General features: G+C 41.2%; 2 protein-coding genes across 2 annotated transcripts; one reads left to right on the top strand and one right to left on the bottom strand.

Annotated features, from left to right (window-relative positions):
- Positions 1–191: 191 nt before the first annotated feature.
- Positions 192–15,073, top strand: slc12a9 (solute carrier family 12 member 9). Its single transcript, XM_004076469.5, has 14 exons — positions 192–518; positions 2,937–3,167; positions 3,307–3,441; positions 3,523–3,660; positions 3,739–4,041; positions 4,116–4,223; positions 7,898–8,009; positions 8,098–8,255; positions 8,327–8,409; positions 8,477–8,601; positions 9,906–10,098; positions 10,470–10,644; positions 13,206–13,352; positions 13,437–15,073. Exons 2-14 carry the CDS (start codon positions 2,963–2,965, stop codon positions 14,276–14,278), a joined length of 2,724 nt encoding a protein of 907 aa, XP_004076517.1. The 5' UTR covers positions 192–518; positions 2,937–2,962; the 3' UTR covers positions 14,279–15,073.
- Positions 15,074–20,586, bottom strand: hsd20b2 (hydroxysteroid (20-beta) dehydrogenase 2). The gene is made up of 11 exons (XM_004076519.4): positions 20,348–20,586; positions 19,800–19,846; positions 19,236–19,311; positions 19,025–19,135; positions 18,597–18,664; positions 18,445–18,489; positions 17,451–17,485; positions 17,284–17,365; positions 17,124–17,189; positions 15,884–16,033; positions 15,074–15,805 (listed from the first exon to the last, which is right to left on the bottom strand). Exons 1-11 carry the CDS (start codon positions 20,496–20,498, stop codon positions 15,698–15,700), a joined length of 939 nt encoding a protein of 312 aa, XP_004076567.1. The 5' UTR covers positions 20,499–20,586; the 3' UTR covers positions 15,074–15,697.
- Positions 20,587–21,612: the final 1,026 nt, after the last annotated feature.

Raw genomic sequence — 21,612 nt, 5'->3', positions numbered from 1 at the left:
ACACCATTCACGTATAAATGTATAACACGCAGTTGAGATTCGTTACAATAAGAAAACATTAAGCTATTGTTTATACAGTTGCAGCCTATACTTTAGCTATATTTAACCTTTTAGGTCACGTTTGACGTGCTTGCTCATCAGGGGCGTGGCTATTTCGGAACTACCTTTGCTCGTGTTTGGGATGTTTTCTCCCCCTCCTCCCCCTCCTTTTTCTGAAAGTCACATGGGGAAGTTATCTCGTGACAGTTTTGAACAAATACGAGGAGAACAAGGCGTTCCGCGGATGGTGTGTTTCAATTGGACAGCACATCTTCAGCATCCAAGTGTCGGAGGCGTCCAGCCAGAGCTGTTCCACTGCCCCCTCCTGCGCCACCACCACCACCTCCGGCCCGCAGCGGCCACATCTTCTTCAGAGTTGAGCTTTTGATCCCTGTTCTCCGCACGCGGACAGCCGGCTGCCAAATACTGAACCTTCGAGCAGGAAGTGGGTGAAGCTGCGCGCGGCGCCGCAGAGAGAGGTAGGCTCTATCCGTTCTCAGAGGGGAAGTGGGGCAGCTGGATGTTGCCGTTTGAATGCCGTGGGAGGGACTTCACAGCTGTTGTTTTTAATACCGCGCGACTTCCCGACCTTCAAAAGTTACATCTGTGCGCCCCCCCCCACCCCCCCCCCCAAAAAAACAACCTCAAAGTTTTAAGGGCTACACCTTTTATACATCCTCCAGCATCCACAATACAGGAACTACTCATCTGATCGTTGCCCCCCTTCAACTTCTCGTTTTACGTCCGTCTCATGCTGGATCCTGTTAACGGTGGAGTGGTTTCTGCAACTTTTCAGCAGTCACCTGCTTTTGCAGATGACAGGGCTCACCTGCTCAGCCCTGATCTGATGCCCCCACCCTGACCCTCTGCTTTGAGTTTGGATGTGAAAACAGACAGGCATCTGTGAATCAGCTGACTGCAAAAGCCAAGCTCAAGGGAGCACTTTAATAAGGAAGAACTCCTCTCAGGGTCACTCAAGGGGACCCAGCTATGATCTCTTGTTTCATGGAGTTTAGATCAAAACTGAAATATTCAACTTTTCTCAGTATGGATTAAAAACATTATTAGGGATTAACTCTAGGAATTGGGGGTGGAACAAATAATCGACTTTATTGATCTAAATTCCTACAATTCCTCTAGTTCGATCTGTCTGAGGCAGGTTGTTATTGGAATTTTTTACGCTGGACACGCCTTTCTGACACAACCCTGTATTCTATCTGGGCTTAGGACTGGCACTGGGAGACCAATACTTGGGGTCCTTTGTGGCTACATAGTTAGACAGTACTGTGAAGGGCCTTGCCTAAGAACCCACACTGGATGAAGTTCATTGTTGCACACGTTGGGAATTTAACCCTGGTTTCCATGTTCACCAGTCCCACATGAATCGACTTTTACCATTAAATCGAATCAATATTTGAAAATACAGATTGAGGTACGGTAGGTTTATTTTACGATAACTTAAAAACAAAGTACCATCACAGCAGAAAACACACATGTGATGCCGGCAAAAACGATCAACCATCATTCCAGTCCAATGTGTGGAAACTCTCTGACTTAAGCAAAGACATGTGACCACACTGTGTGGTAAAATGTTCTAATAATGTTCTGTTTGGATTATTTGGATGTGGAAAAACAACAATAGACTGAACTTTATGAAACTAAAATGTGAATGGATTTGCCATTCATTCTTGTTTACTTGTTCACATATTTAATTTACACGTTATTATCTTGTAATAAAAACAATGAATCAGGAAAACTTCACCTGCATGTTCCGTAGGTATTTATCTCTGAGTCACACTGGGGATTATTTATTGTTTTATTACATTACACCAAGCTTTATAAAAGCCAACTTCACTGTTACTTGCTTATTAGCAAATTACAAAGAGAATTTTCCTGAATTTTGAATTGCTTGGTAATACACAAATCATATATTGAGCAGAAAAAAGAAAAACAAGAGTCAAGGTTTAGACTGAATTATGGGGCAAGTGAATCACAGCATCCCTAATGACTAGATCCAAAGAAGGTTTGATGACATCATCACTTTTTTTTTTGCAACGCTGCGATAAAATGTGAACATAGATTTTTATTAGGGATTAGTATTAAAAATACTGACTTCAAAAATGCCAAATCTGGTATTTAAATCCCTAAATCTGCATTTTAAAAGCAACATCTTGTATTTAATTACTTGTATTGATATTGTATTTTTTAGAGTTTTTGTGTTTATTTTTCTCCTGTTAGGTTCACTGTTGTTTCTTTTCTGTATCTGAAACAGTGTTCTGGCAATAATGCTTTAGCTCTGTTTTACATATCAGTGTGTTCAATAATTACATGTGCACAGTGGTTACTACTTCCTGTTTTTGAACTCACGCAGCACAGCCTTTACGATGCTTATCTTATAGTGTCTTTTTAGCATCATCTCTCTTTTTGCAGTCTTTACAGCCTGCATTCTTTTTGGGAGATTGTTCTGATGCATAAAAGGTCAATGTCCTACTTACTGATGTAGATCTAAATGGTTTTCAAAATATGACCATTTGTTTTCATGCAAATGACAAATCACGTGTTTGAATCTTATACAGACACATATGAGTATTATTATGAGTGAGAACAATACTTTCAACTAAGCAGATGTAGGTTTCTATAGATTTTTATCAGCACCTACCAGCTTTTGAAAGGGGAACCACTTGCTACATATATATATATATATATATATATATATATATATATATATATATATATATATATATATATATATATATATATATATATATATATATATATATATATATATATATATATATATATATATATTATATATATATATATATATATATATATATATAGATGACTAAGAGCAAAATCTCTAAAGCACATTAAACCTCTCACAATTTTCTTCACAGGGTCAAGAGGTCAGGCTGCTGTCACCATGTCCAACGAAAACACTCCTCTGATTACCTCCAGAGTGTGCGGTCTGACCATGACCGCCCCGACATGCGGCACAGCTCCAGAATCCCCTCAGGAGTCCGCCTCTGGGGCTCCAAGCCAGAGCCCTCGGAGGCTGAACACCTTCTTTGGAGTGATGGTACCAACTGTCCTGTCCATGTTCAGTATCATTCTCTTCCTCAGGACAGGTATGTCTTTCCCATTTCCAGGCGTCAGAGCAAAAACGGATGTTAGGATGTAGAAATGTGGAAGTTGGTTGAAGTTCCTTCCAGGATAACAGGGTCTTTGTGCTGACGTGACTCATGGTGGTGTGATCTCCTTTCCCAGGCTTTGTGGTCGGTCACGCTGGGCTGCTGGAGGGTCTTTTAATGATAGCTGTTGCCTACATCATCATATCTCTCACAATACTGTCCATCTGTGCCATTTCTACCAATGGTGCCATACAGGGGGGTGGAGCTTACTGTATCCTTTTCAACCAAGCAGGTGAAAGGAATGTTGTTTGGATTTTGATTGACTGACAGCAGCCTTTACAAACAGGAGCAGACATGATCAGCCGCTCTTTGGGGCCCGAGTTTGGAGGAAGCATTGGACTGATGTTCTTCCTGGCCAAAGTGTTTGCATGTGGAGAATATGTTCTGGGTCTCGTGGAGGCATTACTTGATGTATTTGGTATGGACACAGGTAACTGCTTACATATTTTGTCTTTTTTAAATCTATGGTTGGGAGCTTTTGATCCACCTGGTTTGTTTTTCCTTCCAGAGTCATCTGTATCCGCGGGCGTGCGGGTGCTTCCTCAGGGGTACTGGTACACCATACTATACTCTTCAGTGGTCCTCCTCCTGTGTCTGATCATCTGTCTCGTCGGCGCTCACATCTACTCCCGGACCGCCTTTGTCATCCTGCTGGTGGTCACCGTCTCGCTGCTGTCCATCTTCATCAGTTCTGTCGCGGTCAAGCCACAAAACTTTGTCATCACTCACCAGGGACTGGGTAACCAGACGTTGCGCTACAACGCCAGCTTCACGGGTTTCAGTGCCGCAACGCTGAGGAGCAACCTGGGCCGTGAGTGTCCGTGTTCACGGGGAAGTTTGCCTCTTTCTATATCGCTCTTTATGTCGTTTTGTTCTTTTTTGTAGCTCGTTACTCTCTGGACTACAGCACCAACACTGTCATGTCCTTTGCTACCGTGTTTGCCGTCATGTTCACCAGCTGCACTGGAATCATGGCTGGAGCCAACATGTCAGGTTGTTATTTTTCACTCCAAGTTACTTACTTTATCATTACAATTCTGCATTTTAAAAAGTTGGGATGCAAACACATTTCAAAAGTAAAAATCTCATGGCTCTCTCTGAAAAGTTATGACCTGGTCTATAAAAGGTTGAAAATGAAGGATAATCCTCCAAAGACAGTTTTTAAAAACAAACGTAAGCTTAGATTAACCAGAACTGCCTCTAAAAAGAGGATAAATACCTTCAGAGTCCTATTCTTGTGTGTAATATAATAATGGCTTTGATCAGTGTCATCTCTACACTTTGAAGGAAAGTCAAGAACATTTCTATGAGTAAGGGACAATGAAGAAACATCTATGTGAAAGGGAAAAAGACATTTGATGATCTTTGAGTCTTGGCGTTTTAAATAGTGATTTCTGTTTAAGAACAGAGTTTTCCATTTGCTGTATTTTATGCAGGTTTAGGTAGATTCATGCCAGGAAGCCAAAAGTAGAGATTATGTGGAAAATGTGCTTTTTTTAAAACCAAAATGTAAAATTCAAAAGAGTAGAACGTGACTACTTTATTTATTTATTTTTTTTTCTTTTTTAACTTGTCCTGTCCAACAGCTAGGCAAACAGATGAGAGCTGAGGGCCTCTTGTGTTGGACATATTTTATTTTAACAAGAGGGGTTATTAATCTTCAGACAAACCAAAGGTATGTCTGAATAAACCCCTTTTGTAATTGAGGCCAAACTTTATTAATTTCAATCATGTTTGAAAATCTTTGGTGTTGGACCGGACGGAAAAGGAAAGAGGGGAAGAAGAGAGAGGGACGTTAGAGAGAGGGGGGGGGTAGGAGGGTGATAATCGGAGGGGAAAGGGGGTAAGACCATGAAGCAGCATAGAGCAGACAGGCTTCCTGGTTGTTTATCGTTACGGTACGGTTCAAATGTAGTACAAAAAGGGCGGGGCCTGTTCACACACACTCAAATATTATCAACACACCTGCTAGCCGCAAAAATGTCCACATGTCAACATGCACACAAAACAGATAGTGTTCACGAACGCATACCTATGCCTTTAAACCAACTAGTGTGAAATCTTTCATTCATTCAATCATGCAAACTATTAGTGCAAAGGTGAGCTAACACCTGTGCTCAGGTGAGTGTTTATGTTCTTCTAAAATGGATGGTGGAATGTGAAAAGAAGGAGGAGGAGCGCCCAGCCACCCCCACACCCATACCCCCGCCGCAGCAGCAGCGGCAGCCGGAATTCCCCCAACGCCACACGGGAACAGGCAGGGAACAACCGACCCCCGGGCGACCAAGACCGCCACCCAGGCCAGGGCCAGCAGGACCGCCGCGAGGCCCCCAGAGCCAGAGAGCAGGGAGGCGCAGAGGGAAAGAGAGCGCCGCCCCAGCCCAGCCAGGAAAGCAGCCCCCCGCCGCGCCGGAAGAGCCCAACGCAGGGCCCCACCGGAGAGGGACGCCCACAGCCCCAGACGAGCACCCCACCACCACCCAGGAGTTCCGGGCATCCCCCCACCCCGACCCCAGGTACGAGCCAGGACCCCCCAAGGGAGACCCGCTCCGCACTCCAGGCAGCCACCCACCCGGCCCACGGTTGGTCCAGGTAGGAGCAAGGCAGGGGCCCGCCGCCCCCGCCCAGGAGGGGGGAACCCCGGGGAAAAAAGGGCGGCCCACAAGGGGTGTTATAAATATGGCCCGACCAGGCTCGGCCATGTTGGAAGTTTGGCGGGGCCCAGCGCCCAAGGGCAAGGACCAGGACCCACCCCCCAGGGACACGAACACCCCCGGCTCAGGTGTAATATGAACCCCCCCACCGCGCGGAGAGAGCACCGCCGGGCCCAGGGAGCCGGCACCCAAGGGACACGGCCGCCATCGCCAAGAGGCCCACACCCCCCACCAGGGAAGGGGTAGGGGACAGATGGACCCAGGTCCCACCTTCCTTGTAAAATGTGTGTGCGTGTATGGGTGCTTGAGAGGGTGTTTGTGTCCATGTGTGTGTGTTTATGTTTGAATGTATATATTGAAGGGGGAGGGGTGTGTGTACTAAGGGGGGTGCAGTTAAAATTGGCGAGTAGGGCACTAAGGGGACATCTCCTGATTACTCACAGTGATGTCCCCCCACCCTCCACACCAAGGGGCCCTAAATGTCTAAGGTGCGGTTAAAATTGGCGGGTAGGGTGCCAGGAGGACATCTGCTGCTTGCTTGCAGTGATGTCCAAGCACCCCCCCTACCAAGGACCCTACATGTCTAAGGTGCAAATAAAACCGAAAGAGGGGGGGCCCACTCCATACGGCAACCATAGGAGGGGGGCCACTCCCAAGTAGCCCCCCCCCAAGGCGCATCGCAGGCTAGACCCCCCACCCCCTCACCCTAATATGAGGTTATATAAGGAAGGGGGTAAGTTGGGGACAGCTGGTAGACTGTCCCCCGGTGGTCAAACAGCCGTCCCCCAGCCCACCCCCAGCAAAGGGGCCAGGGCCACCCAGCCCAGGGGCCCACCCCCGGAGGCGCCGACACCCCAGGCCCGGCACCACCCACCCCACACAGAGAGAGAGGAGCCAGAAAGCGTCGCCCCCCCCCCGGAGCAAGCCCAGGCCCCCACCCCCAGACGCCGGCCCTAGAAGAGCTCTGGTCAGGCCTCGACGGGACCGAGGAGGCCAACCGGCCGAGGCAACCACTGATTGCCTCAGCGGAGACCCCGACCCGTTAGCCCCCCCGACCCGTACTAATAATGGGCCCCCCTTCCCCCCCAGAACGCCCCCCCCACAGGACAGGGCCGACAAGCCCCCCACCCCACCCCACCCCAGACCCCGCAGCCGAAGCGGGTGACACCCAGAGCGACCGGGGGCCCCGAGAGGGTTGTGACTACTTTAGAGTGTTTGCATTTGTCTTCAGGCTGTTCACGTTAAACCTTTTGACTCGTGGGCTACAAAGGGTTCTAAAATTTGACTGAAACAAGGAGCAGATGCTTGGAGTGTTTTGGTAATCCACTTCACAAGAGAAATAAGTAACATGGAATATGGATGAAAAAATACCTAAATTTTGACAGAAAACATATATATTTATATTTCAAAGCAGAGCACTTTGGAGTTTTTGTTTCAAAACTGTGGCTTTTTTTCTCATTTTGTGCCAAAATGCAAACTCAGAGAAATGCTGCGTTCGTGTGGTGCTGGAATGATCGGAAAAATGACTGTCTGACTCAGAAAATACACACGAACATCAGAAAAACAACTAATCTTCCATCACCACACAACTGCAGAATAACTCTCTGCTACCAAACAAAGGTCAATGTTTTTATGGTGCGCCACCTATGGGGAGACACTAGAATTACAGGGAAAATAAAACATTATTAAGGATTATTAGTAGACTTTATTCCAGTTTCCATTCTTCCTCATCACTCCCAAAGAGAACTTCAGTGGTTTCACTCCAGAATTCCTTTGCCATACCATCTGGGTGTTGTTGTTTCAGCGTTTAACGCATAAAGACAAATGCTCTTTCTCTAACAGTCCTGCAGGAAAGACAAAGGAGCATGAACTTCATCCTCCTTTATCATTCTTCTCAACCACACAGGAATTCTTCCTATTTTACCTATATTCATGCTGAGTTTTGCGTACAGCTTGAGTTGCTTTCTGACTGTCTGAATGCGTTTAAAACATGTCTTTGATGCTTGTCTATAGGGGAGCTGAAGACGCCAAGTGTGTCTATCCCAAGGGGCACTATCATCGCTGTCATTTACACCTTCACCGTCTACATCCTCCTCTTCATTTTGGCCAGTGCCACTTGTGATAGGTCAGAAATGATATCTCATTAACAAATATAAATATTTGTATGAGTTTTTAAACCTAACTCTTTTACTTGTTGGTTGTCTTTTTTCTAGAACCCTGTTGATTCAGGATTATGGATTCTTCCAGCGAATCAATTTATGGCCGCCTTTTGTCACAATTGGAATATTCTGCGCCTCTCTGTCTGCCGCCATGTGTGCTATGATTGGAGCGTCCCGCATCCTCCACGCTCTTGCTTTGGACCAGCTCTTTGGTAAACTGCCGCTGTTTGGTTTTGTCACTTCTCGTGCGATTTGCAATATTTTTATTTGGTTTTCCTCGCAGGTTTGCCGTTAGCTCCAGCTGCCGTCACGTCAAGCTCCGGGAATCCCTGGGTGGCAGTGCTGTATACCTGGGGGCTGGCACAGGTGAGCTGTCGCTGCAAGCTGCTGTACGGCTGCTAGCTTTCTAACTAGCGATCCGTTTGTTTTGCAGTGTGTGGTGTTTGCGGGGCACCTCAATGCTGTGGCTGGTCTAGTTACTGTCTTCTACCTGCTGGCTTTTGCTGCCGTTGACCTGGCCTGTTTGGCTCTTGAGTGGGCATCAGCTCCTAATTTCAGGTCAGATCCGCCACTGTTGTAATATATGTTAAAAGGACTGAGTTTTAAATTGCAAAATGTAATACATGGGAAACATGTACAAATGGTGCACATGTTTGAAAAACTGGATTTGTTCATTTTCTGTAATAATAAAGTTGTTTACATATTTTCTCCACACGGTATGATATCATAGTATGTTGTAATGTAATATTTAGGCCCATATTTTTCTCCTCTACTGTGAAAATCAAAAGATGGTCCATCCTTCTAGCCTTTCTGCAGAATAAAGAATTTAGTACTTGCAAAAAAATCTAAATAACCAAAATTGCACATTTGTGCTTTTTAAACAATTATGAACAACAAATGCAAAGAATACCAACAAAATGAAAAATCAAAATGACAAAAAAAGGAGACTAAAAATAAACATCTGTCATGACGCTCTAGCGTGAAGACCCAGATGCTGTAACCCAGAAGGAAGACAGGTGAGGGATTTGGCGAGAAAAGGTTTATTATTCCTGCTAGGAAGATGGTAGGAGTAGTAGCTGGGTGAGGTCCGGACTTGACAACGGCTGGTGGCGTGGCTGGAGGGCTTAGTGCGGTTAAGGAGAGCCGTGGGATCCTCAGGATGTCTCTGAGCAGCAGGAGGGAAGAGAGCGCTGACGTCACTCGTGAGGTGCTGGTAATCCTGAGACAAAAGGCAATAATTAGTTTGAGGCTTGGAACAAGACAAGAGTTTGCAGTAATAATCTTATTAGTAATAAATAATAAGTAATAAACTTAAGACCAGGCATAGTCACCATAAGGGTAACGAACTGGCGTTGAACTGATGAGTAAGGTCTCCTTTTAAGCAGTATGGCCGATGAGGTGAGTGGCGTCAGCTGGTGGCAATCAGGGAGCAGAGCAGGCAGAGCTGGAGGGGGAGGGGTCTGACAGGCGCCATGACACTAACTGTCTCTCTAATAAATTACCGTAGATTAAAATGCCGGTCAGTTACCAGCACAGCACCTGACCTTATAGTCATCTGTCCGTCTCACATGGTAGCCCGTCTGCTGATCATTTGTCTTTGTTTATTTAGACAGGTTCCCAAAAGTATATATTTTATGCAAAAAAAAAAATCAAGCAGGTGTTTAATAGCAATTTTATGTATACACTTAAATTGAAGCTAAAATTAAGAGAGTGGAAATTAAATGAGTTGATTAAGCAGAACACCTTTGCATGCATCCAGTTTACATCTGCAGAATTTTCCACATGCTTCTTTTTTTTAACATTTTTTTTTACAAATGCACTTCCTGGCTGATCACACTCATTTTTTTGCATGTGTCCAACAGACCGACCTTCCAGTTCTTCTCCTGGCACACGTGTCTGCTGGGGATTCTCAGCTGTCTGGTCATGATGTTCGTCATTAATCCCGTGTACTCTTCAGGCAGCATCGTCCTCCTCTTGCTGCTGCTGCTTTTCCTCCACTACAGGTCGCCCACCAGCAGCTGGGGCTATATCAGCCAAGCTCTCATTTTCCACCAGGTATCATATATTTGCATAAAACGAACTCTATTTTATAATCCAAGGTTTGGGAAAGACAGGAAGTAATCCTAAAATTGATGTCAATAGGATGTAACCACAAAGAACACATTTCAATACCAGTTATTTGAATACTTTTTCAAAACAAAGAAATATATCTATAATTACAATGAGTAAAAATGTTATTTGAAAAAACAATAAAACAGAAGGATTTTAATCTAGAAAAACTGCTGCATCTCTTGATAGATTTGGCTTTTTTTGTTGTGCCGTTGCTTCTGTCTGCTAACAATTCCAATCACAAACGTTCAATGAGAGTCTAATTTGTCACATTTTTTGATAAGCCTGTGTTTGCTTTGTGTCTGCTGGGGTTTTAGGTGCGTAAATATCTGCTGATGCTGGACGTGAGGAAAGAGCACGTGAAGTTTTGGAGGCCGCAGGTTCTGTTGATGGTGTCCAACCCTCGCTCGTCTTGTCAGCTGATCCTGTTTGTGAACCAGCTGAAGAAAGGCGGCCTCTATGTTCTTGGTCACGTGCAGCTGGGAGATCTAGGTACCGATGCTGAGTGGTCTAGTGTAATCCTGCATGACTGAATTGATGTTTTTTTAATGTGTTACTATTTTGGTGAATTTATTTGGTATAACACACTGTTGCAGTTTTTAAAATGATATTCTGAAAATGTGTCACTGAAGCCAAAAAATGTATATTATATGCCAGAAAAAAAATGTTTTCAGTAGTGATGCAGCGGTTTTTGAATAGTTCACTTTTGTTGCTAAAGAAGTCATTACAGTTTAAAAATGTTTATCTCAAGTAACTTTTTGCACTTGTATTACATTTTTATGAACTAAGATTTGTGCTGTTTTGTAACATTATATGCATTTTACCTTTTAGTTGAAAACAATTAACATAATTTTCAGAATAAATTATTAAATATTTAAGACATTGAGAAGAGGTTAGAATTTCTGTAAAATATTTTTTCAACTAGATGCTATTCATAACACTAGCTGCGTTTACATGGACAAAAGTAATCAGATTGAACGCCTGATCGGAGGAAAGATCCATCATGTAAACACGCCGTTCAGAATACTCTGCCCCGATCAGACTCGTTCGGATCAAAATTTCTTTCTGATCGAGATAGGTGGGTTATCGGTTGATCCGACCGTGGTGCATCTAAACAGTTTATTCTGATTGTGTGTCACTACTGCTCTTGTTTTACGTCACGCATAGACGGTGCGGTGCTCCAGAGAAAGCTTTAGGGCGCAAACAGGACTGACAGGCTGCTCCGTGCCGTGTCTGTGAGCAAAGCATCCGGACTTATAGCTTTGTGTTTGCGGGGTGGGGGCTTTGTCTCTGGGTGAGCTGCCGGAGTCAGGAAAACCGAGTGTCTCAGTCAGTGATGAAAGTCTTCCGGGAATTCCCGGAAATCCGGGTTTTTGAGCAAACCGAACGTACTTTCCGGGAAATAAAGACCTGATCTCTACGGACAAATCGCTTTCCGGATTAAAAAATGGTCTGAAATCAGCTAATTTTAGCTTTATTTTCTATATTTCTCCGCAGATCGCTTCCTCTATGGTCGTGGCCATCTCTCGTCTTCCCGGCCTAATTGACCAATGACGGGACGTTTTAGTTGCTTTCGGATGCGTCGACGGGTCTGATTGGCTCTGTCTGCACCACGTGGTCAGCGTGACTTGCTTCCCTAGAGACCAAAACTGGCGGACCCACGCTAAACTTTCACAAACACATCTGAAGAGTTTGCGATCAAATTTGTGTTAAAATAATGGCGGGCATCGTCATTATTGAGCGTGGTCACGACCTCAGTTGTGAGAAGACGATAAAAAACAAATTGAAGTGGTCTTGGCTGGAAAAAAAAGATTTTTAAGGTAGTGTAGGTCAAATACTTTTTTGTGTAAAATAATCTCAAAACCACATTTTGAAATAATTTCAATTTTAGTTTTGAGTTTCAGTTTTTATTTTGAATACGTTTCTTTATCTAATTTATTAGTATTTCCTAATTACCATGATTTAGTTCAGTATAGTTGACATTAATTATAAGTATTTGATGGTTTGGACCCGCACTCCCTTAAAAAATAATGTTTACAATGTTTAGCTTAGTTTGTATGTTTGTTTTGATATTTCCCAGATTACTTAGTATTGGTGTTAAAGAATTGATGTATTAGTTTATAGAATTATAGTTTAAAGCAGATCCCATATTTTGATGTAATTATATTTTGAGAAAACAGTGCAAGTGGATGTTGTACATCAGTCATTTCTAAAGCAGAAATAATGTATAAATAACTGAGGTATTTTCATAGAATATCATAGTTACTGGTGTTCTTTTTGCCATTTGGGGCTTTGATGTTACTATATTTTAGCAATTTTATGTTTTCCAGCTTTAAGGAAAAGCGTAGATTGTAGGATTGTGTTACTTTGAGCAATTTTCCAAATTCTTTTTTAGGACCAGCAAGTCCTTAATGGAGAGTCAAACTAGGGGTTTGAATGACAAATCATGATGCTCTAATTAGTCTTAGTTTCTAGCTAGCTGCCAGAATGCACCAGAATGCATCTAAGACCACGTATTTTTCCAAAATTTCGCTCTGTGCCCGCCATATCGCTCAAAGAAAAGTTCAGGGATTTTTTCCATGCCTGACTTTCATCACTGCTCAGTAGAACTGTGTCACAGAGCAGAGCTCGGTCCGCCAGCTCACGCACCGGCTTTAGGGCGGTGTGTTTGAGCTTTTTAAAGCAGAACTGCCGCTCAGTCCTTAGAAACCGTTCAAACAATCAAGTGGATTTGTGTTTCCAGTCGTGTCCCGACAAAATAAAGGCTGATGTTATTCCCACATATTCACGTGCTGCCAAGATGCAGATTGTGGCATTTCCCGCATAGATTTTATGTTCATCCAAGGCTAAATGTTGTTAGCGCGTTAGCCTTCACCTAACCCTTCTTCCGGCTCCGTTCCCTCAAATTGTTTTTAGTGAGAAATGATTAATAAATCTTTATGAAAACAATTTCAAATTCTTACTTTATTATAAATCTACACAAATAATTGAATTTGTTATAATTCCCATGAAATTCCTGTAGTTAATGGGTTCCTGCCCTCCCTGTGAAACAGATGCGCTCCCTTCAGACCCGGTTCAGCAGCAGTACAACTTCTGGCTCAGCCTGGTTGATAAACTTGGGGTGAAGGCCTTCGTAGACCTGACACTCTCCCCCTCAGTGAGACAAGGAACGCAGCACCTGCTGCGCATCACAGGCCTTGGTAAGCCTTCCCTTTCTTCATAATGTTTTGTGTTCACTGTCACTGTAGCACGCTCCAGATTTTCAGTTTTTTCTTTTTTTTAAGGTGGCATGAAGCCCAACACACTGATTTTAGGTTTCTATGACAGCTGCACTCCGGATGACTTCTTCTTACAAGACTCCGCCTTCTATGACACATCAGTGGGACAAAACAGTGAGGGGGAATACAACTTTGGGGTTGACCTGCCCTCGCTGCAGGCCCATTTCCCCCCCGTCCGGCATGTTGAGAGCCCCCGATGGCTGTCGCCGGAGGAGTACGTGGGCATCATCTCTGATGCCCTTAAAATGAATAAGAACGTGTGTCTCGGCCGATACTTTTTCCAGCTGCAGGGAGAAGGTAAAGACAGTAAAACGGACGGATCGGAGCGCACAATAGACGTGTGGCCTCTCAACCTGCTGCAGCCCGGCTGCCGGGACTATCAGGACGTTTGCAGCCTCTTTCTGCTGCAGATGGCGTGTGTGCTCAACATGTCCAGCAAGTGGCGCAACGCAAGAATGAGGATCTTCCTGAACGTGGAGACTGCTTCATGCGACCAGGGCTGGGTGATAAATGAAGAAACTTTCCGGGATTTACTGAAAAAACTCCGGATCAGAGCGTCTATAAAGATCGTTTCATGGGACCCGGCGGTGCAGCATCACACTATATCAGAAGAGGAGCGCCCTTCAGAGTCCCTTCCAACCCTGTCAGAAGACTTTTTATCAGCAGTGAACTGCATGTTGACGGAGCACAGCTCCCAAGCTGCTGTGCGCTTTCTGTATTTACCCCGGCCTCCTGCTCAGGGCAGCCAGGCGCAGCAGTACTTGGCTCAGCTGGAGGCCATCACCTACGGTTTAGGACCAACACTCCTGATTCACGGAGTTACCCCAGTCACATACACTGACCTCTGAGCATGTGCAGTAGGAGCTTTGCTTAGATTGTACTACATGCAGCAAATACTTTAGTGTTAGGTAGAAGCATATCATTTTATTGTATTTATCTATATATTGTATGTATTTAAATCACCTTCAGCTGATGCATCTTTTCGCTTGAGTAGTAAAAGTGCCACTTGACATTTTGCATAAAAATAGGATAATTTCCTGTTTTTGTACTTGAAATGGTTTTATGAGATGTCTCATATTTTCGCCTATAATTTGTGTTTATAAAATGTTCTGTTTGCATCTGTTGTACATCAGCAAATATTTAAACACTGTTCCAAAAAAAAGTACATTACAAAGACAGAGAACGTTTCTGAGCGAAGATTTTCTTCAGTGGTTTTTGTTCGAATGTTACGTTTTTTTTATCTTAATGTCTTCAATACCGTTAGTAAAGCAGTCCTGTATCTTTTGTTCTTTAAAACTTTGAAACAACACCAGAAACCATTGCATCAAAGCAGTTTGCTTCACAACTAAAACTAATGAGGACTTTTTTAGTTGTAAAAAATGTGCTAATTGAAAACCAAAGACTCTTTTTAAGAAAAAACATTTGTTAGTTTTTTTCAAATGCTGAAATGTTTTAACATGCTCCAGCACTTTTCCTGTTTGCTTTGTTCTTTCTAAAGATCCTACTCAGTTTGTGATCTCTTAATGGAATGTAGTGCAGAGGAAGATTTAACCCAGGTGGTTTACTGGGGGAAAATGAGCTGTTCACCACATTTACCGTGTCTTTGTTGTTTCATATTTAATAAAAATATACTTGAGACTTCATCAGGATGAATAGGTTTTACTTCCCTACATGTTAAATCAGCAAACACACTCTTCCTCTTGGTTCTTTGCAAATGGAATGAAGGAAAAACATTTTTTGCAATGCAATTTATTTTGCAGGAAATAAATTCTTATCTTTTTTTTTATCTCAAAATCTGCAGTTATTCCTGTACTTCAAGCTGCTTTTATATTATTAACAAGCTTTTTTTAAAACATTATTATTTTTATTAAAATGTGGATTTTACATGTTTTTTTCTTTTATTCTTCTTGAAATCAATGTTATAGTTGGATAGTATTACAATTTCTAGATTTTGATATCTTATTTCAAGAAATCTTGTAAAGTTAAAATGACTTGCTGCATGGACAGACAATTTTACTATGTTCTAGTGATTTTCTTCTTAACATCAGAATTATTTTCCTATTTTTAGGCAACATTCTATATACAGCATAAAAATAATGTAATTACAAATAAATATATCTACATAATGATACAGGGGAATTTACATATACACAGGATTGTAAAGATATTGTCTCAGTAGCTCAGTGTTTGTCTAGTGAAACCATTAAGTCGCTGAATTTGTTTTGAAAACTCTTGACATCTTAACCCTCAGAAATAGAAATGTTCTTTCATACATTGGAGTCAAATTTTTCTGTTCTTGGAAGGTTCCGCAGTTTTCTGATGAAGAATGTCGACATGCGAAGCCAATCTGGCAAGAGGAGAGAGAGAGCTGCACTCTGTGGGACAGTCAGAGAAAATAAAAAATTATTTTTGGATGTTGTCACAGTTTGATCCTGGTTTGGTTTTGGTCGGACCTGCAGTGCGTGAGACAGACAGCCGCTGGTGTAGCTGGAGAAACCCACGGTGTTCAAAGCCTCACGAACAAATCCTGAAGCACTTTTGACCAGAGAGTTGACTTTCATGTTATGTGTCATGTTGGTAGACACCATCAATGGGGCCACACACTGAGGAGACATCAACAAAGGTTGGAACAAACTTCTATGTTAATGGTGAAAAAAACAAGTTGTTTGATATTAATAAGATTTTTACTACTTACATTTAGTAAATCAAAACATTTCAAATATTTATTTCTACGTATATCCATTTGTAAATTTAAATGCAAAAATAATTAGTACTAAAACAAATCTATTACTGGTGTGGTAGGAAATCTCAGAGCAATGAGACAAACAGGCCACAAGGGAGCGGTAAAATCCCTCACTGGAGCCAAATGTTTCTTAGCATTTACCATTTACAGTCCATGCCATAGACGCAATGGCATTAACCCTTGTGCTATTGAGGTGTTCTCCCTGCCATGACAAAGGTGGATAAAGGGTGAAAGATTTCATGTAATCCATGGACACCAGTAAGGTTCACAAATCATTGAAGAAAAAAGGTTCAGGGCACTGTCTAGTGGGTCTAGATGACCCCACTCCCAATGGCAAAGTGCCTAGGATAGCACAAGGGTTAACCTGGGAAATCTGTCTCTTCTGCTTTGTTTTTGCAAAGAGCAAAACCAAAATTTTGCTTTTTAAAGATGTTCAAAAAAGTTTACTCAGACAGCAAAGAAAAGCAGTTCACAATCAATATTTATATTATGCAGCAGTTATACTTTCTAGGACAGAGATACAACTTTAAATGTTTTTCTTATGATTTTTGTTTGAGATTTTTCATGAAGAACAACCTGAAAAATCAAAATACAGCATAGTTTGGCACAAAAGCACATTCTTGCTTCTTAAATGTTCGAAGTGCCCAAAAGTGTGCTAATAAAGTTTTATATATTTCCTGTTAGTTAGTAGAAAAACAAATAAGCAGTTTGGATTGTACTAAAAGTATATTTTTAAACATAGTCACCAACTGTTACCCTTTAGGACACTTAATGAACAACAGAACAAAAGTCATGGTTTCCAATGTACAGTGATGTTTGAAGAAATGCAAGTCAAGTTAAGTCAAGTTAAATGTGATAAGGATTAAACAATCGTAAAACAAGATTTAGCTTTCTTATATATGATTTGGCATCAACACATAAAGACTGGCAACACAGCATGTGTTGTTTACCTGAACAGTTATTCCTTTGGACTTGTACTCCGCATGCAGACACTGAGAGAAATAAGTCACAAAAACCTGAAGATTGGAAGAAAACAAGCAGAGCAGAAAGAGGATGTTACCAAGATGTGGAAATACACAGAGACGATGATACGGCTGAGTGAGAAAATACTTTGGTAGCAGAGTAAAGAGCCAGCAAAGGCTGAGGTCGTGCACCAATTTCAGATGAGATATTGATGATCAAGCCAGTACCCCTAACGATAAATAAAAAACAGCATTAACTTTTTTGGTTTGTCAAGCATTAAATGCTATTCAAAATATTAATGTATGTGTAAATACCTTTCCACCATCCCAGGAAGAACCAGCCTGGTCATCTGAGTCAAAACAACAGGATAGTTCCGTTATTTCAATGAAAATTGATTCATGGTGTGTCACAAAGTTCTCTTTTTGGACTTTTCTCTTAAAATCTTTATAAATGATTTCTTGGGAAATATTGTAAAATGTTTATTCCGATGGTGCATAACTATATTTATCCGATTAAATCAGGCAAAACCAGAATCGTATACATTACTTAAAAAACTGTGGCCCCCTATTGATTTTTATTTTCTAATTAAAGCCTTTTTTTGGATCAGAAGACTTAATTAACAAAATCTAGCAAAGTAGTTACTCTGAAAGGTGTAACTTTAGCATTTGCCAAGGACATTAACCTCTCAGAACCTAACGTCCACCAACATGGACATCACATTTTGGGTTATATTACCACAGTAGTTAATTCTGCTTAACTGTGACATGTTTAGAGGACTAGCTCAAATTTTTGCTTGGATCTTAACAGGTTATAGGATTCTTTTGTACTAAAACAAAAAACAAAAACACACTAATGTTTAAAGGTCAAAGAACTGCAACTCTTTAGTGCTAGACTACCCCCTTAAGTCTCTCCAGAAATACAAAAAGCTCATCTGAAATGCTGCAAAGGCAGTTCTTACTGTATGTGGGACAAAAGAACCCCCCGTTCTTCTAATTTCATTTTATCTTCATTGAGATCAAAATAAACAAATACAACAGTTTCCTCTTTTGTCCCCTGCTGCCTTCACAGGATGAGATTGAACCAGATTGATGTGGTGTGTCTCCTAATTTAGTCATGTGATGTAAATAGTGTTTAAATACTGGACTCAATTAGGTATATCATGGAGTTCAATCAAAACTGATTTCATTTTGTGATTCAGCATAGATTTTAGACTTGTTTACAACTGTTTTCATAAAATTGTGCAACATAAATAAACATAATAAATACATGTGCCAAAGTTAAACACATTAATCTGAGAAACTCAATTACCTGAGGGACTGACAGTATATTGCATTCGATAATCTGAGTGATTTTCTGTTCAGAGTAAAGCAGAGTGGAAAACAATCATGAATACTCAATGGTCTGAATTTTTAGTAATAGTGTTTCTATTTCAGCCTAAAACTTGAATTCAGATGACTTACCTGTTCAGTATCTGGTATTTCCAGAAAATAGGCGAAATGATCGGTGCAGGTCATTCCCACATTGTTAACTGATGACACAAAAAGAAATGCATTGTCCAAGCTATTTGGGCTGCCAGTGATCACATATTCTCCTGATTGTCATAAACATGCAGTTCAGCTTTCTAGTGTGGCTTGAAGATGTCTTTGTTCCATCACATCTTTCTCAGCTTTAGTTTTAGTAGTCAGTTCTGGAAGATTTTTTCTCCAAAGCTGTAGTTTCTCAAACTAGTAAAATATTGCTGATGTGGGACCAGCCTGTCGGATGAGCCTCAAGTCTCCTCCATTAAAATTTCTAGTGTGTGTGTGTCTACGCAAAAATGTAACCCCTAAGAATTTTATTGTTTTCTTCTAAACTTCATTTTATGTTCTATTTGCTTTTTCACTGTTACCTAATATTCCAATCTCCAGATCTTGAAGTTCTTTGGCAATGGTAGAATAGATGCTGCAGCCGTCTGTGAAGTCCACTCGGATGGTGCGAGTCTTCTGTCCAAACTCCTTTTCTGAAAAGGATAAAGTACGATTGTAATGCAGATATTTATTGTTGGTGTACTGAAACAGACAAACATAACATAACAAGACCCTAATTTCACTCCAACTCACCGATCTCCTTGGCAACCGTTTGCAGTTTATCATCAGATCTGCCAATCAAGATAACATCCAGACCTCTGCGTGCAAGCTAAAGGATGAAAAGCCAACCCAGATGTTATGTGTGGGTGTTATTCGAAGTTGAGACAAGATAACAAAAAATATATAAAAAGACTTGAACTCTTTTTGATGGCATTTGGAAAAGTTTGTAATGCAAAAATAGCAACTTCATAGTTTAAGTACAAGCAACCCGATATATTTATATATATATATATGGAACCTTAAAAGATAGAAGAAGAAATGAAAAGAAGTGTAACCACAAACATATTACAATTATTTTATTTTCATTTCATCTGGCCATTGAACAGATGTTAGAAAAGAGGCACAAAGAGGCGCCAAATGTTGTTTGTTTAGAGGTGGCTTTTTCTATTGGTGTTTTATATTTAACTTCCTAGTCATGTTTTTGTTTTTTTTATTCAGGAAATTAAAAGAGAAAGCGTTAACTCTCCAATAAAGCTACAGTACTTCTCATTTTTGTTTGGGTTAAAAAAACAATGGGGATAACCAATGGAGACTCACCTCAGTGGCGTAAGCTTTGCCAATACCAGATGTGGCTCCGGTGACAACTACATGAAAGAGAGCACAGATGTAAAAACCTGTTAATTTTTGAATCACGAAAGGAAAATCACATTATTTGATTAAATAATTTTTCACAAAAAAAAAAAAACTTTTGAAAATTGAACTGAATTTACAATGTTTAAATGATACAAACATCTCATTCTTAAATTGGGGTCAACCAAGAAATAGAGGGTTTGACTGCTTGATTCACAGAATTAAGCATAAATATTTGTTCATGCTTTTGAAATAAGTACCGGTGATGATGAGGAGATATGAGCCATGAAAATTTTTTGCAAGTAACCCATCTCACAGACATCCAAGCAGCGTTATTAGGACTGTACTTGAAGGGTTCAGCTAATATTTAAATCCTTAAACCAGAATATATGCACTCCATCATTTCAGAAATGTGAAACATCTAATATAAATTCCTGTGCTGCAGCTAAATATATATCTGCACCCCAATATCTGTCTTTTTAGAGTTCCCTGAAACAGTGTTGCTCCAGCTTTACCTGCCCATGTTCCATATTTCTTTAAGTTCACTGGCCAATACTCCGACAAGACAAACTCTTTGAATCCACACCAACATTTCCAGGTGAATTTCAGCAGGTAAAAGACAATCGTTATCCCTCCAAAGATGGCCAAAACAGGAATGAACCACATCTTTCAGCAGGACTTCTTTGTCTCCAAACGTTACTTCTAGTTTTATACCAAAGGGGATACAATTGTTTTGTGCACTGTGCTCCTCCCCACACTGCTCCACCCTACAATGCTGGGTTCTATCATGGTTGCTGTGCAGAAAACACCCCTTCAAGTCATTTTCCAAACATTTCCTGTCTTGGGAAACTGGTGTAAACATGGAGGGTTGGGCTTCAGGCAGTACCTCATGTACACCAGCTCAAACAGGATTAATATTCTAAAAAAATGCTCATGTGCGACACAGATTTTCTGTCAAAATACCTAGATAGCAGCTTAAGGTTAGCTCGGTTCAGAGCAGTTAAAGAACCTATCACCATTGCGCGTGCAATGCATGCATCTAATCACAAGAATCCAAAACAGTGCTGTCATCAAGCAGAGATATCAGCGAGACGTGAATGTGACACAGAATTTGTTTGCTGATAGGTCTCTGCTGCTGTTTATCTGCCAGCTCTGAGGGTCAGCAGTAACAGTCCAGCAACAACGTTCGTACATTGATAAACTGGGATTCCTCTCGATTAAAATAAACCCAGTGATAGTAGTTGTGACAGTTCAGCTCTGGAACACACGAGGTGACAAGAAGTTTTCCTCTGACTCTGATAAACTGTCAAGTGAGTACAGTTTAGAGGAGCGGTTATTAAAAGTATCCTGAAATGAACAGTGATTTAATGTTTATGCTTCTTCATCAACTCATTGAAAAACTTTTATTAAAAACCTGCATGTTCATTCAGATTTGCAGCAATGCTTTTTAGTTCAGCTTCACTGATAAAAATTTAGTAACAAGTTTTGTAAACTTTTTACAATGAACAATAAAAATCTGATTTAACACTTACATGGTCAAATTTATTTTAAAAAACCAGTTAGCCACCGATAAATCAGACGCATCAGAAAATCATAGAAAGATCCTGAGCAAAAATTTAATTTTGACATCTTTCTCTGTTAATTTTTCAAAGAGCTTTTGTTGAAACTAGAACACTTTATTGTTTCATCTAAGACTGTTTTTGTTCCGAAGAATTTTTTATTGCAATTTTTGTCACATAAAAATTGTTTCCATTTCAAAGTCCCAAAAGAGATTCTCATT

This window comes from Oryzias latipes, chromosome 14 (genome assembly GCF_053564925.1).
Source record: "Oryzias latipes strain Hd-rR chromosome 14, Olatipes_Hd-rR_3.1".
Lineage (NCBI taxonomy): Eukaryota > Metazoa > Chordata > Actinopteri > Beloniformes > Adrianichthyidae > Oryzias > Oryzias latipes.
This window is presented reverse-complemented; position numbering and strand designations above follow the sequence as displayed.